This window comes from Ranitomeya variabilis, chromosome 2 (assembly GCF_051348905.1).
Source record: "Ranitomeya variabilis isolate aRanVar5 chromosome 2, aRanVar5.hap1, whole genome shotgun sequence".
In the NCBI taxonomy this organism is placed as follows: domain Eukaryota; kingdom Metazoa; phylum Chordata; class Amphibia; order Anura; family Dendrobatidae; genus Ranitomeya; species Ranitomeya variabilis.
This window is the reverse complement of record NC_135233.1, coordinates 473323662-473337326: the sequence shown is the minus strand read 5'-3', so window position 1 is coordinate 473337326 and position 13665 is coordinate 473323662. Positions and strand designations below refer to the sequence as shown.

The window sequence follows — 13665 nt, the reverse complement described above, 5'->3', positions numbered from 1 at the left end:
TCTAATCTGAGGACTTCTAGGGGTACCACATTTGATACACCCTTGTTCTGGCTTTTTTTGATTTCACATCTTTTCAGGGAAACGTCAGCTGCCAGTGCCAGCAGTGCTGAACATTGTCTCTATGTAGCAGTTCCAATCGAGTTGTGCTAGCTTCTAGTCTCCTATATAGACTATTAAAGCATGGCAAAAGTAAAAAAAAAATGTTTTTTAAAATATAAAAAAAATAAAAAAATATAAAAGTTCAAATCACCCCCCTTTCGCCCCATTCAAAATAAAACAATAAAAATAAAATCAAACATACACATATTTGGTATCACTGCGTTCAGAATTGCCCAATCTATCAATAAAAAAAAGTATTAACCTGATTGCTAAACGGCGTAGCGAGAAAAAAGTCAAAATGACAAAATTACGTTTTTTTGGTCGCCCCGACTTTGCATTAAAATGCAATAACGGGCGATCAAAAGATCTTATCCGCACCCAAATGGTATAATTAAAAATGTCAGCTCAGCACACAAAAAATAAGCCCTCACCTGACTCCAGATCACAAAAATGGAGACGCTATGGGTATCGGAAAATTGCGCAATTTTTTTTTTTAGCAAAGTTTGGAATTTTTTTTCACCACTGAGATAAAAAAGAACCTAGACATGTTTGGTGTCTATCAACTTGTAATGACCTGGAGAATCATAATGGTAGGTCACTTTTGGCATTTAGTGAATATGGTAAAAAAAAAACTGTGGAATTGCACTTTTCAGTTTTAGCATTTAGTGAACCTAGCAAAAAAAGCCAAACAAAAAACAACTGTGGGATTGCACTTTTTTTTTGCAATTTCACTGCAATTGGAATTTTTTTCCCGTTTTCTAGTACACGACATGGTAAAACCAATGGTGTCGTTCAAAAGTACAACTTGTCCCACAAAAAATAAGCCCTTACATAGCCATGGGAAGGAGGGGTGTGAAAAATGAAAGGCAAAACCGAAAAAAGCTCCAGGGGTGAAGGGGTTAAATAAATATTTTTTTTTTTAAAACTACGTTATTAGCTGCAGCAGGTGTAGGCTGATGAGAGTAGTAGTTCCATCAGCCACCTGCTCTCGCTGCTATTACTTGAATACAACTCTCAACATTTTCCCCTGCCTGCGCTGTTTGGCAGCAGAGCAGGGGAGAGCAATGAGAGCCGTCTTCAGCACCAGGTGCCAGGGAATAGCGCGAACTGTACCGCTGCTTCCGAGGCACTGGTACATGTCACACGGAGGACACACCGATGTCACCCATGTGTTTTCAGTGTGTTGGACATTTTGCCGCCCATGCTGCTGTTAAAAAATGGACATGTCAGTGTAGTTTGCCTACAGACACACACACGGTCCATGGAAACACACTGACATGTGCACAGACCCATTCACTTGAATAGGTCTACGTGTGTCAGTGGCTCCGGTACGTGTGAAAACTGCCACCACACATACCGGACACACTGACGTGTGAAAGAGCCCTGAGCTGATGCATGGCTTTCGAAGCGGGTAAAATAAGTTGCAAAAATTAGAAAACATGCACAAGTCATGTTGACATTGCAGTGCATTTATTCATTCATTTTGATTTTTTTTAACCCTTTTTTAATGCGGATATTAGACGGAATCTGCCTGACACCGTGTACGCATAACCTAAGAAAATATTTCTTCTATACCTCTTGAAATGAGCTTTAGCAATCTATATTATTTTTTTTAAAAAAAGAAGAAAAGCTACACCAAAATACAGGAGCGTTTCCTGAAGTGATTTCTGCTTGAACTTCTTAAAAAATCAACTCAAATGAACTAAACTCTGTAAGTGTTTGTTATTATTCACCCTGTTTCTTGCTACAATCACACATGCTTGATTTTCCCATTTTTGGTTTGGTCACTGTAGACACTTTCCAGGCAGACCAGAAAAGTCTGCAGCAACTGCAGAATCATGACAGTATGCAGTGTACACACTATCAACAATTTGGTGGTCAAGTGACCTCAACTTTGCAATTTGCCTGTGCCAGCTAAATTTTGATTGCATTTTTTTTTCAATAAATTGTAAAAATTAAAATAGACATGGAAATATAAATCTATAATATATTAGTACAGTGTGTATATATATATATATATATATATATATATATACAATTGCATTTGGGAGAGGCACTGAAGAATTTGGTCGGCTGGAAACTGCAACTTTGCAATTTACAAATTTAAAGGGGTTTCAAGTGGGTTGGTCTAGCCATTAAAGGGTTAATTAGCTCACAGTTCATATATGTAAAGAAGCTGTAAGTGCTTAGGACACAACAAGCTGTGAGCAGAGTTGGAAGTGTGAGTAAATGGCAGAGGCTGTGGAAATGTGTTTTCTGGGAGCTGTCCTGTATCTGCTCACCAATAGTCCATTTGGGACCCTTCCCATGTGTATTGCCCAGACTGTACAGTATGTTCTCACCTGGCTGGCAGGTCTTTCTTTGATTTGTATATACCTTAATCCATTAATATGATGCAGAAACAACTGACTTAAATATATGGGGCAGGTTCAAATGTTTCCACTGAACTTTCTGTGTCTGTTCCACTCCTGTCTTTGGCTTATGCAGCTCAGTGTGTATTCTCCTGGAGGGCTTTTTTTTAAATGTGGATGATTTAAGAGCTAATTCTTTTCCCAAAGCTACATGTCAAACCTCTTCAAATTCACTCACTCATTTTATAGAGCAAATAAGACTCTGGTGCACACAGTGCGTTGTCGTATTTTCCCATGTGAAAAACTTTTGGTGTGTGTTTTGTCGGGGGTGGGGGGAACACACTACAAAAACTTATTTTTTTTTACTTTTTCTCCTCCCTATCTCTGGTCAGCGTTTAATACCAAATGGCGTATGTGTGGGGTGTTTTTTTTATATAATCTGCTTTTTGATGTCATGCTTTTAAATAAGGCACTTTGGTTTTGATACTACTAAACAACCTGTGCACAATATATTAAAGAGAAGAAAAAAAAATTGCTCCAGTTTATTGAAATTAGTCGTTTTTTGTTTTTTTTTTAGCCATTTAAAATTTGCCTTCCTTAGGCCACGTTCACATGTTCAGTATTTGCAAGACAAAAAAACCTGTCTTTAAGGCTAGTGTTCATTTGTGTAGTTTAAATTGAGAATCTGGTGACACTATCCCTTTTAGTTAAAGCCACCATCTTTAACTAACTACTCTATTGTATGTATCCATGTATCCATGTATCCATGTATCCCTGTAGATCATAAAAGTGCCTTAAGGCCCCGTCTCACATAGCGATTTACCAACGATCACGACCAGCGATACGACCTGGCCGTGATCGTTGGTAAGTTGTTGTGTGGTCGCTGGGGAGCTGTCACACAGACAGCTCTCTCCAGCGACCAACGATCAGGGGAACGACTTCGGCATCGTTGAAACTGTCTTCAACGATGCCGAAGTCCCCCTGCAGCACCCGGGTAACCAGGGTAAACATCGGGTTACTAAGCGCAGGGTAACCCGATGTTTACCCTGGTTACCAAAAAAAAACAAACAGTACATACTCGCCTTTCGGTGTCCGTCAGGTCCCTTGCCGTCTGCTTCCTGCTCTGACTGTCTGCCGGCCGGAAAGTGAGAGCAGATCACAGCGGTGACGTCACCGCTGCACTCTGCTCTCACTGTACAGCGGCACTCAGTCAGAGCAGGAAGCGGACGGCAAGGGACCTGACGGACATCAGATGGTGAGTATGTACTGTTTGTTTTTTTTTTACATTTACGCTGGTAACCAGGGTAAACATCGGGTTACTAAGCGCGGCCCTGCGCTTAGTAACCCGATGTTTACCCTGGTTACCAGTGAAGACATCGCTGGATCGGTGTCACACACACCGATTCAGCGATGTCAGCGGGACCTCAACGACCAAAAAAAGGTCCAGGCCATTCCGACACGACCAGCGATCTCACAGCAGGGGCCTGGTCGCTGGTACGTGTCACACATAGCGAGATCGCTACTGAGGTCGCTGTTGCGTCACAAAACTAGTGACTCAGCAGCGATCTCGCTATGTGAGACGGGGCCTTTAGTGTATTTGTTAAATACCCTGCCTAACCAGTGATTAACACACAAACACATGTCTTTATAAAGTTTGCTTTTCCTATGTTCCTAATTAGTCTTTTGACACGTGTGTGTGTGTGTGTGTGTGTGTGTGTGTGTGTGTGTGGTTTTTTTTTTTTTTTTTCTCCTGCCCCGTAAGTGGGTCAGAGTAAATTGTGGCTGTGCTTCAACAGTGTAGGCACCTGAGGATGGTGCAACGCATGTCATCCACATCAATCCAGGCAGGAGGATGGTGGTTTTGCCGATAGAGGCGGACCAGACCATAAAATTACATCGGATTGGTCCGTGAGTGCTATTCGCATCTGGCATGTGAGACTTCTATAAAAAAAAATACTTTTGTTATGGAGGCCTATAAGCAGGTTGATGGACCAGCAAAGGTGGTGGTTTTACACTATATTAGGAATACATGTGGTGTTTTTTTTTTTTTTTTTTGTTAAATACTGGAACAAATGAACTAATAAATGCAATTTCCAAAGGTTCTCACTGGTCTGGACATTGCTCCCTGAAGACCTTCATGTCAGACTCTTGCCTTTCTGGTTTCTCCTGGATGCATCACAGCTTTCATCTTTTGAACAATTCTGGTAAAATAAAAGCTATGCTGTGATTGGTAGATATGGGCAACAAAGACTTGGAGTGTGGTTTTTATTTATTTTTTTTGCCATAAGATCAGAGAGGCAGAATAGATCTGAAACGCAGACAGTTGAAGGTCGTAGGATTAGAAACATTTACAGTGGTAGGCATGAATAAAAATGTATTGACTGATCATAAACTATGCACAGCGCCATGTCTCCTCCTGCCGGCTATGCCCAGTTGGCCATGCGCAGATCATGGAGCAGTTACAGGAGTAATTATTCCGTGCTATGGGGAGAGCAAGGAGCCTGAAGTGTAGTCTACATTGGTCTCATAGGCAGCACTGGAGACCATCCAATTTACTGCACAAAGTCTCAATTTTGGACAAGCTGAGGCCAGAGCATCCGGCGGCCCTGCGATTCCGGACATGCGGCTCGTCTTTTTAGAACGCGCCTTGTCTGTTTACCTTGCAGCGACGCTGCGCCACCGTAAGTTAAAACACAGGGCCCTATGTGTGGCGTGCGATGATTCCGGATGTGTGCAATGAACACATCCGGCATAATCGCCTCTACAGAAGGGGGCGGCGCTTTGGACGGAGCGAGTTTTCTGCTCCGTCCAAAGCGCCAGCCATCCTGAATGTGGACACATACCCTAACTCAGCCTGGGATTGCAATGAAATGTTCGGACTGGCTGTCCACTCTCCCAACTGAGACTAACGGCTGCATAGCAATACAATGTTGTCACACTCAGTTCGGGAGAGCCGCCTAGATAGTCCAAGCACCACGATCCTCGTCTGAGTTTTTAGACATCTTGCTCTTCTCTAATGATTCTTCGGTAATCCAGGAACATGAAAATTTACTACCACCGAGTACTAGGATAGAGCAAAAAAATGTAAAACTGCCTTTAGTTACACGTGATGAATCCTAAATGGGAAGACCAGTAAGTCAAGTGTTGTATAATTACCTGTAGGCCATGATCACACGTTTCAGTATAAGCCAAAATCGGTAGTGGAACAATCAGAGGAAAAGTATAATAGAAACACGTCACCACTTCTGTATCTTTCACTCATGCCTGGCTTTGGCCTACAAATACTGATGTAAAATACTGAAAGTGGCCTTACACTATATTTGGTTAAAGTCACTATTGACCTGGCTCTGATATATGGAGATGGGCTTGGCGAAATTTGTCTGCATGTATTTCTGGTCTTATGTAATTAAAAGAAACCAGGTTGGCACTACAATGTGATGGTGCACAAGCTCGACTGCTAAATAAGTTATAAAATGTATATCATCATCAAGATGGTGCTCAAATCCCCAACTATGAAGGTTTGTATAAAGTACAGGTGTAGAAAATATGGTATGGCACTCACCAGGTAATATCAGAGACTTCATTACCTTAAGTGCTGTACAATTGGGAGAGGTGCAGACAGCGTAATGGCCTTTCATGCAGCTCTACGCTTCTTCTGGCCTCATAGAATGCTAGAAGCAGCGCAGAACTGGGCGAAATGGATGTTTTCTGTTATGCTGTCTGCATCTACCAAATTTTATTGCATGTTATGAACATGGTAAAGCCTCTGATTTTCATCTGGTGAGTGCCATCCACTTAAACTTTATACATGAAATTTACTAAAGGTCCACAGTGTATCTAACTTCGTAATCTAATAAATACATTTTAAAATGCAGCAAATGGCATTTTGCAAACATCTATTACTAGAAACCATGGCAATGCTTAAATTATTAGTTGTCCATGCACAAGATAATTGCTAAACTGTAATATAATTTTTCTTCTTTTATAGAACAATTCCAGGCTCAAAAACGAAGAAAGACTTGTTTTTAAACATCAAGTTGCATTTGCTACTTTTCTGAAACACATTTTTTTTTTTTTTTTTTTAAATGGCTTTTCGAAGACCTATATCAAAAACATGTGCAATTATTCTCATCTTGCACAGTTTTCTTCTATTTCTATTACTTACACTTTACTTTGGCATGAGACTACCTGCAAGCAAAACTTATTCTGCAAAGCAGGGAATTGTGCCAAATTGTTCAAGGTCTTCATTAAAAGTCAACTCAAGAACATTGCCAGAACAGAGGTCAACAAATCTGGCGTCACAGATTATTCTACTTTGGACATGGCCTTCAGGGCACACTTTTGCTCTTAATGATTGCCCAGCATCAATTGATTCATCTGGCTGCTTGTTTACAGCAGACCGCTCTCTGTATTATCTGGCTAATGCTGTTGTTTTTCACCACAGAGATGTATCTAGGTCCAAATCTTTGTTACCACAGGTGCCAAGGCCTCCCCATCAGTATTGGGTCTGGTTTAGCTTGGAGTCTCCATCGAATATTAGAAACATATCGATGATGGACAATATCATGAATTTGACCATGTCCTACAGGCTGGATTCTGACATCTTCATTCCGTATGGGAGGCTAGGAAAGCTTGATGAAGAACAGAGTTTTACAATTCCTAAGAAAATTGGGTTGGTTGCTTGGATAATAAGTAACTGGAACTTGAAACACAAAAGACATGCATATTATTTGGAGCTGAAACAACATATTCAAATAGATATCTATGGAAAACATCATTTACCTCTTCCTAGGCATCTGCAGTTTCTTAATCTGGCCAAATATAAGTTTTACCTTGCTTTTGAGAATTCAATTCATGAAGACTATATAACGGAAAAACTCTGGGCCAATTCATTCTTCATAGGAACTGTTCCTGTTGTAATGGGTCCTCCACGTAAAAACTATGAACGTTTCATCCCACCAGACTCCTTCATACATGTAGACGACTTTTCTAGTGCTAAAGAACTTGCCCACTACCTCTTATCACTGGCCAAGGATGATCAAAAATACCAGCAGTATTTTAATTGGAGATCTAGTTTTCAGCTTGTAAGAGTGAGAGATATTTTTGAAGCCGCATACTGTAAAGTGTGTAAAGTGCTGAAGGAAGCCCCAGGGTATAGGACAATACCAAGTATTGCTACATGGTTCACATAAATCTGAGGGCTACAGCTGAAGAATTTGCCTGAATGCTCCTTGTTTGTGTTTATAGAATTAATAAATAAACATATTTTCTTTTACTCTAAGTTGGTCGTGAATTTTTTTTTTTTTTTTTTTTTTTTTTTTAAAGATGCTTTTAGTCATACCTCCCAACTTTGAAAGATGTGGGAGAGTTACTGCTAAAATGTGTCCCTAAGCCCCTCTTTAAACTTGTCCAGTCCATCAAATGTGTCAAAATGGGAATGTTGATCCTAGTGATCCTATATTGTCTGTACAAGTCCCCTCTATAAGTTGTAAAGCGCTGAGGAATATGTTGGCGCTATATAAATAAAAATTATTATTATTACAGTGAAACCCATTGGTGTTTCCACATAGTATAGTGCCACTTTCATAGGTTACACAGTACATCATGCACCCACAGTTTGTGATCCCTCTTGCCTGTATTATGTCAGACTAGATGGTAGAATATGTATAGATTCTAGAATATGTATGTAGTATGTAGCACAGCCCACGTAGTATGTAGCACAGCGACATACTATATAACACAGCCCACGTAGTATATAGCAATGTGGGCACCATATCCTTGTTTAAAAAAAATAAATAAATAAAATTAAAAATATTATCCCTTCCTGCGCACCCAGAGCCAGGCCTTTACCGATGCTCGTCGCGACACTCCATTCCCAGTAATGCCTTGCAGCAATAACACGTGATGATGTAGCGGTCTCGCGAGACCGCTACGTCATTGCCGCAAAGCATTCTTGGGACCGGAGCGTCGCGAGGATCGGGAAAGGCTGGCGTGGAAGGTGACTATCATTTTTCTTTTTCATTATTATTTTTAACATTTGTAGGTTTTCACTATTGATGCTGCATAGGCAGCAGCAATAGTAAAAAGTTGGGCACACTTACAGTTAATGGCAGCGTTAACGGACTGCATTATGCCGTGTGTAACGCAGTCCTAAAATGCTATGTGGGCGCTAACTGGAGGGGAGTATGGAGGGGGTACTGACCGAACGGAAGTAGGGAGGGGCCAATTCGCAGCCAGACTGTGCCTGTCGCGAATTGATCGCGACCAATCAGCAACCCGGGATTTCTGTTACAGACAAACAGACGGAAGTACCCCTTAGACGACCTCAAGGTCGTTGAATGTCCTTCAGTCTCTCCTCAGGTGGAGTAGGGGGCTGACTATTCTTTACGCCACCACATTATTCAACTGTGTCTTGGAGTCAGAATATACAGCTTCCCAAATTTTGGGCTATCCTTCTAGATCCAGTATGGTTGAAATATAAAAGTGATATTTTGCATATACTGCACTGCTGATCTGTGGGGATTTCTAGTGGGCGTTTTCTATGATTAGTTAAAAAAGGCTGTTTTATTTTCCAGTAATGGATCCACTGATCTTGCACGGTCTCTAGTTTTCCAGCTCCTCTCAATTCTTTTATAAATGGGTTTAGCTAGAAGAGCAGATGGAGGGTCTGAGTAAGGGCTCATTTCCACATGCACACGTCCGTATCTCGCATGTGGAAACCAAGCTGTGGAGCCGGCACTCAGGAGCGGAGCGTGCGGCCGCATAGGAACACATGGAGCTGCACAGCTCCGCTCCAAAGTGCCGGCGCCAGAGCTTGGTTTCCACATGCGAGATACGGACGTGTGTCTCGCATGTGGAAATGAGCCCTAAGAGTAGTACTATTCAGTTTCTGGAAATGTAGCAGATTCTATTTTCAGAAAATCCCTTTAAGAAAGACACAGCAGGAATTGCAAAAAACGAGACTACTGGTAATTACTTACCTGATAAAATTATGTGCCAGTTCAGTGTATGACTTGCAGTTTTTCAACAGCAAATGTACCACAGGTTCAAGACACTAAAGGTCCCCATATACATTAGAATAACGTAAATGGAACCCACTGATATTGGTGGGATTAGCAGACAGTATAATGATGGCAAACGGGTCAGATCCTGCTCTTCCCCGATATCTATCGGCTTGTTAACAGCTGTTCCTTTTATCTGAGATTATGCACCACCAGAAGTCAGATGACACGTCTTTCATAAACAAAGAAAAATAACACATGCGTATTTGGTTGAGCATTCCTATGAATGGGGCAGTTAAGTGGCAGAGATATCTAAATGATTGATGTGTACGCGTGGCCTTAAAGAGTATGTCCACTAGGAGAGAAACTTCCTTCTCAATCTGAATGCTTGCCCCCAGGACCCTCATTCTGTATCGGCACTTGCATTCCTGGGGCTCACATGAGGTTTTTATGTCACGTGAGCTCGGCGCCAAATCAGTGCTGGCATCGACGTCTATCTCTGGCCGTACAAGCAATCAACAGGAAGTGGGCACCCAGCCACAGCTCTGACTTCTTGTTCATTACGTATATGTCTAAAGGCAGGTACAGCAAAGCCAGCACTGAAAAGTTGCTGACACGGGAGGAGAGTGTGTGTGTGTTTTACTGGAAAAATAAAATGGTGATCTGCTATGAACTCACAAAGCTGAACTGTGGTGAACTCGGTGACTTTATCATGGTGCTGATGTCATCGCAGTTCAGCCCAGTTGGCAACGTGGCTTCAGTGACCAGCGGTAAAATTGATGTGAAGTCACCACTGCTCACTGATGCTGTGCTTGCTTTGTTCCTCTTCAGTCATGACAGCACACTTGATAGAGGGATCTGCCAGCAAGGACGGGAAACCTACTGAAATGAAAAGGTGATACCTCTCCCCTGCATCAGTTGGTTTCCTATCTTTGATGGGAACCCTTGTGCTGGGAATTGCCAGAGGAAAAGTGAAACTTTCTTTAACAGTCAAATTCTGATTGCTCCATTCTGGCCAATAAGACCATGGCTTTCCCTCTTAAGGTCGGTGTCAGATCATTGATCCTGCCGGAGATCCCAGACCTTCTCACTCATGGTCAAATATATCACTCTCAAGTGAAGGGCTTTCATCTAGCAGTGTGGAATTTGAGATTGCAATATGGAGTCAGGAAGGTTTCTCACCAGGGTTAGTCTCTATCCTGTTTAAAAAGTTATAAAGCAAGAGCAAGGACTGACGGCAGGACATGGAAGAAACTTCTAGAATTTTCAAGGCAACCTCTAGGGCAGGGGAGGGCAATTCATTTTCCCGAGGGGCCACATGAGACCATGACTGTTGTGGAGGGCCAAGCTCATAGCTTTAAACTAATTCTACTCAATATTAATTGTATCACTTAATATTGAGCATAGTTGGGTATGCTGACACCCCCTATATATCTTTGAACCCCCCCACCACAGGCCCTTATATACAGCATGAGGCCCCATACAGCCTCCCCATGTTCACATACATGGGGAAAAAAAAACACCACATACTCACCTCGGCCCGTTGGCAGGTGCCCTGCTTCTGTTGTCTCCGATGTGCTGACTCTCCAGTGGTACACAGCTGATGCGATGACATGACGTCATTGTGTCAGCTGTTTCACATGCTGATTGGTGGAGGAAATGGCCGGAGGCCCCTCCTCCACCAATGCTGACTGCGGGAGACAGCGAGCAGGCACGGTGGGGACCTTAAGTTCTCAGCCCCACAGCTCTCGGTCTGCGGGCCGGACTGAGACAGCCAGAGGGTCGGATGTGGGCCGCGGTCCGCACTTTGCCCAGGTCTGCTCTAGGGAATAAGTCTACAGTAGGATCCATTCTAAAGTTCCTGCAGGCAGGGTTGGACCTAGGATTAGCAACTAGTACCCTCAAAATGCAGGTCTTGTGCACATTATAGAACTGTAATCTTGCGACAAATGGGTGTCATGATTCATAAAATCCTGTGGTAGGTTCAGGCCGGTCACAATCCCAAGAATTCTAATCTGTTACTAAAGGCACTTATGAAGAACTCGTTTGAGACTCTACAGGAATTATCATCCAAGTTCCTTGCACTTAAAACAATTATTAGTGGCTCTAACATCGCCCTGCAGGATGCACGACATACAGGCCCTGTCCATTTGCCCTCCCTATACAGATATGAGGATAGGGTTATATGAAGACCTGACCTGGCTTGCCTTCCTAAGGTAGCTCTTACGTTCAATAGGAGCCAAGAAATTATTTTGCCCTCCTTTTGTAACAACCCTAGGAATCCAGGGGAGGAAAGATTACATGTCAGAAAGACACTGTTAGAATATATATCTATCATCAGTCAGTGGAGGAAGCCCAATCCCTGTTTGTAGCCTTTCAGGGTAGCAGAAATGGATTGGGAGTATCCAAGGATACCATTGCCAGATAGATCAGGGAGGCCATTAGTTTGACTTGCACTGCGAGTGGTGCTCCGGTTGCTGAAGGCATCAAGGCTCACTCCACCTGAGCTGTGGCATCCTACTGGGCAGGGAAAGCGGAAGTATCACATTTGTAAGGCCTCTGCCCAGGTCCTCACATCTACCACCTTTGGGCAATACAGATAAATCTGGCCTCCTCTGCAGACTTTTTATCTTTAGTAGATGGGTGCTGCAAGTGGTGGTCCTTCCCTAAGGTGTTTCAGTTCTACAAAAAATATCTCAGGTGTGTAGTCATGGCTGAAGGGTTAAACACCAAGGTTACTTATCAGTATTTGTTATTTCTAGAACCCATGACCGCACCCATATACCACCACCACCACCCCAACCCCCTTCCTTTCTCACCATATGGGTGTGCACTATAGTTTGGGTGTTTTTTATGATGTGGTGTTGGTTATGTGAAAAAATTAACCTGGAGGTCCTCTCATTCTCTAACTCAAATTATGTGGGGGAGAAGTACCTCCTTCATTTCAGTAGGTTTTCTGTCCTTGCTGGGCAGATCCCTCTCTCAGATGTGCTGTCATGGGTTCTTGAAGAACCAGCCTCCAGTAAATAAACTTGGTTAATCCCTAGACATGGATTACAACATGGGACAGAATGTCAGATAGGTGAGGTTGTTTATTTTTGTTTTATTACAGGAGATGAGGGTTTTAATGGAATGGGTGTTGAATAACTGGTGAGAATAACTAACTGATTTTTGTTTTTAAATAAAAATGGAAATGTATATTTTTATTTCAAATAAAAGACTTTATACTTGCTGTGTTTATTTGCAATACAACTATAAGATTAATAATGGATAGGGAGCCTCTACATTACTAACCTGTGGGCTTGATGTCACCTGACAATACAAAGGTGACATCAATCGCACAAATATGAACACCATTTGCCACAGGACAAGTGGGAGGAGCCGATCAAAGCGCCAGAATTAGCGAATCTAATAGATGTGGCTGCGGGATGCTATTTTAAGGCTTGGGGGAGGCCAATATCCATAGCCCCTTAGTAGAGATGAGTGGATACCTGGATGTTTGGGTTCAGCTGAACAGTTGCAAAAAGTTCAGGTACTAGAACAGAACCTGGACCCCATTCACTTGACATCCAGTGTTTGCCATGCCATCATGTGCATGACAGTGCGGAAAATACCACATTTGATTGGTGGTAAAATCATCATCGCCGGTCAGACAGCTGTGGTGTGCAAGTTGTCAAATGACAACGTGAGCGTGCAGCTGTGACTGGAGGTATAAAGTTTACCTCTGGTCACTGGTGTCAGCTGATGGGACTACTGGTACCATCAGCCTATGCCTGCTGCTGCTAATAACAGTGAGAACAGGTGGCGGTTTATGGGAGTACTCATCAGCAGGCGTCCTCACTGTAAATTATTTATTAAAAAAAATAATCTGCTTAGGTTTCCCTGTATTTTTCATAACCAGCCGTGCAAAGCTCACAGTTGTGGTTGCAAACCTTAGCTGTCAGTTCATCAAGGCTAGCTATCAAGAATAGAAGGGTCCCTACTCCAATTTTTTTTTCTACAATTATTTAAATAAAAAACAGCTAAGCCCCCCCCCTTTTTTTTTTTAATTAAATAACCAGCCAATGTAAAGCCAACAGCTGGGGGCTGGTATTTGTAGGCTGCTAAGGGGCCATGGATATTGCCCCCCAACCTAAAAATAGCAGCCTGCAGTCGCCCAGAAAAGGTGCATCTATTAAATGTGCCAATTCTAGCGCTTTTGCCCAGCTCTTTCC

The 13665-nt window shown here is 42.5% G+C and overlaps 1 protein-coding gene across 3 annotated transcripts; it reads left to right on the top strand.

Moving 5' to 3' along the window:
- The first annotated feature begins 1791 nt into the window (after nucleotides 1-1791).
- LOC143806828 (3-galactosyl-N-acetylglucosaminide 4-alpha-L-fucosyltransferase FUT3-like) lies at nucleotides 1792-7725 on the top strand. 3 transcript variants are annotated; one of them, XM_077287773.1, is made up of 2 exons: nucleotides 1792-1810; nucleotides 6439-7725. In XM_077287773.1, exon 2 carries the CDS (start codon nucleotides 6536-6538, stop codon nucleotides 7640-7642), a length of 1107 nt encoding a protein of 368 aa, XP_077143888.1. In that variant the 5' UTR covers nucleotides 1792-1810; nucleotides 6439-6535; the 3' UTR covers nucleotides 7643-7725. The 3 variants fall into 3 exon arrangements, with proteins under 3 accessions (XP_077143888.1, XP_077143886.1, XP_077143889.1); XM_077287771.1 differs by lacking the exon at nucleotides 1792-1810 and adding an exon at nucleotides 2243-2320; XM_077287774.1 differs by lacking the exon at nucleotides 1792-1810 and adding an exon at nucleotides 4636-4654.
- The last annotated feature ends 5940 nt before the right edge of the window (nucleotides 7726-13665 follow it).

Coding starts and splice junctions, on each gene's coding strand:
- LOC143806828 (XM_077287773.1), top strand. CDS start 6,536: ATGGCTTTTCGAAGACCTATATCAAAAACATGTGCAATTATTCTCATC.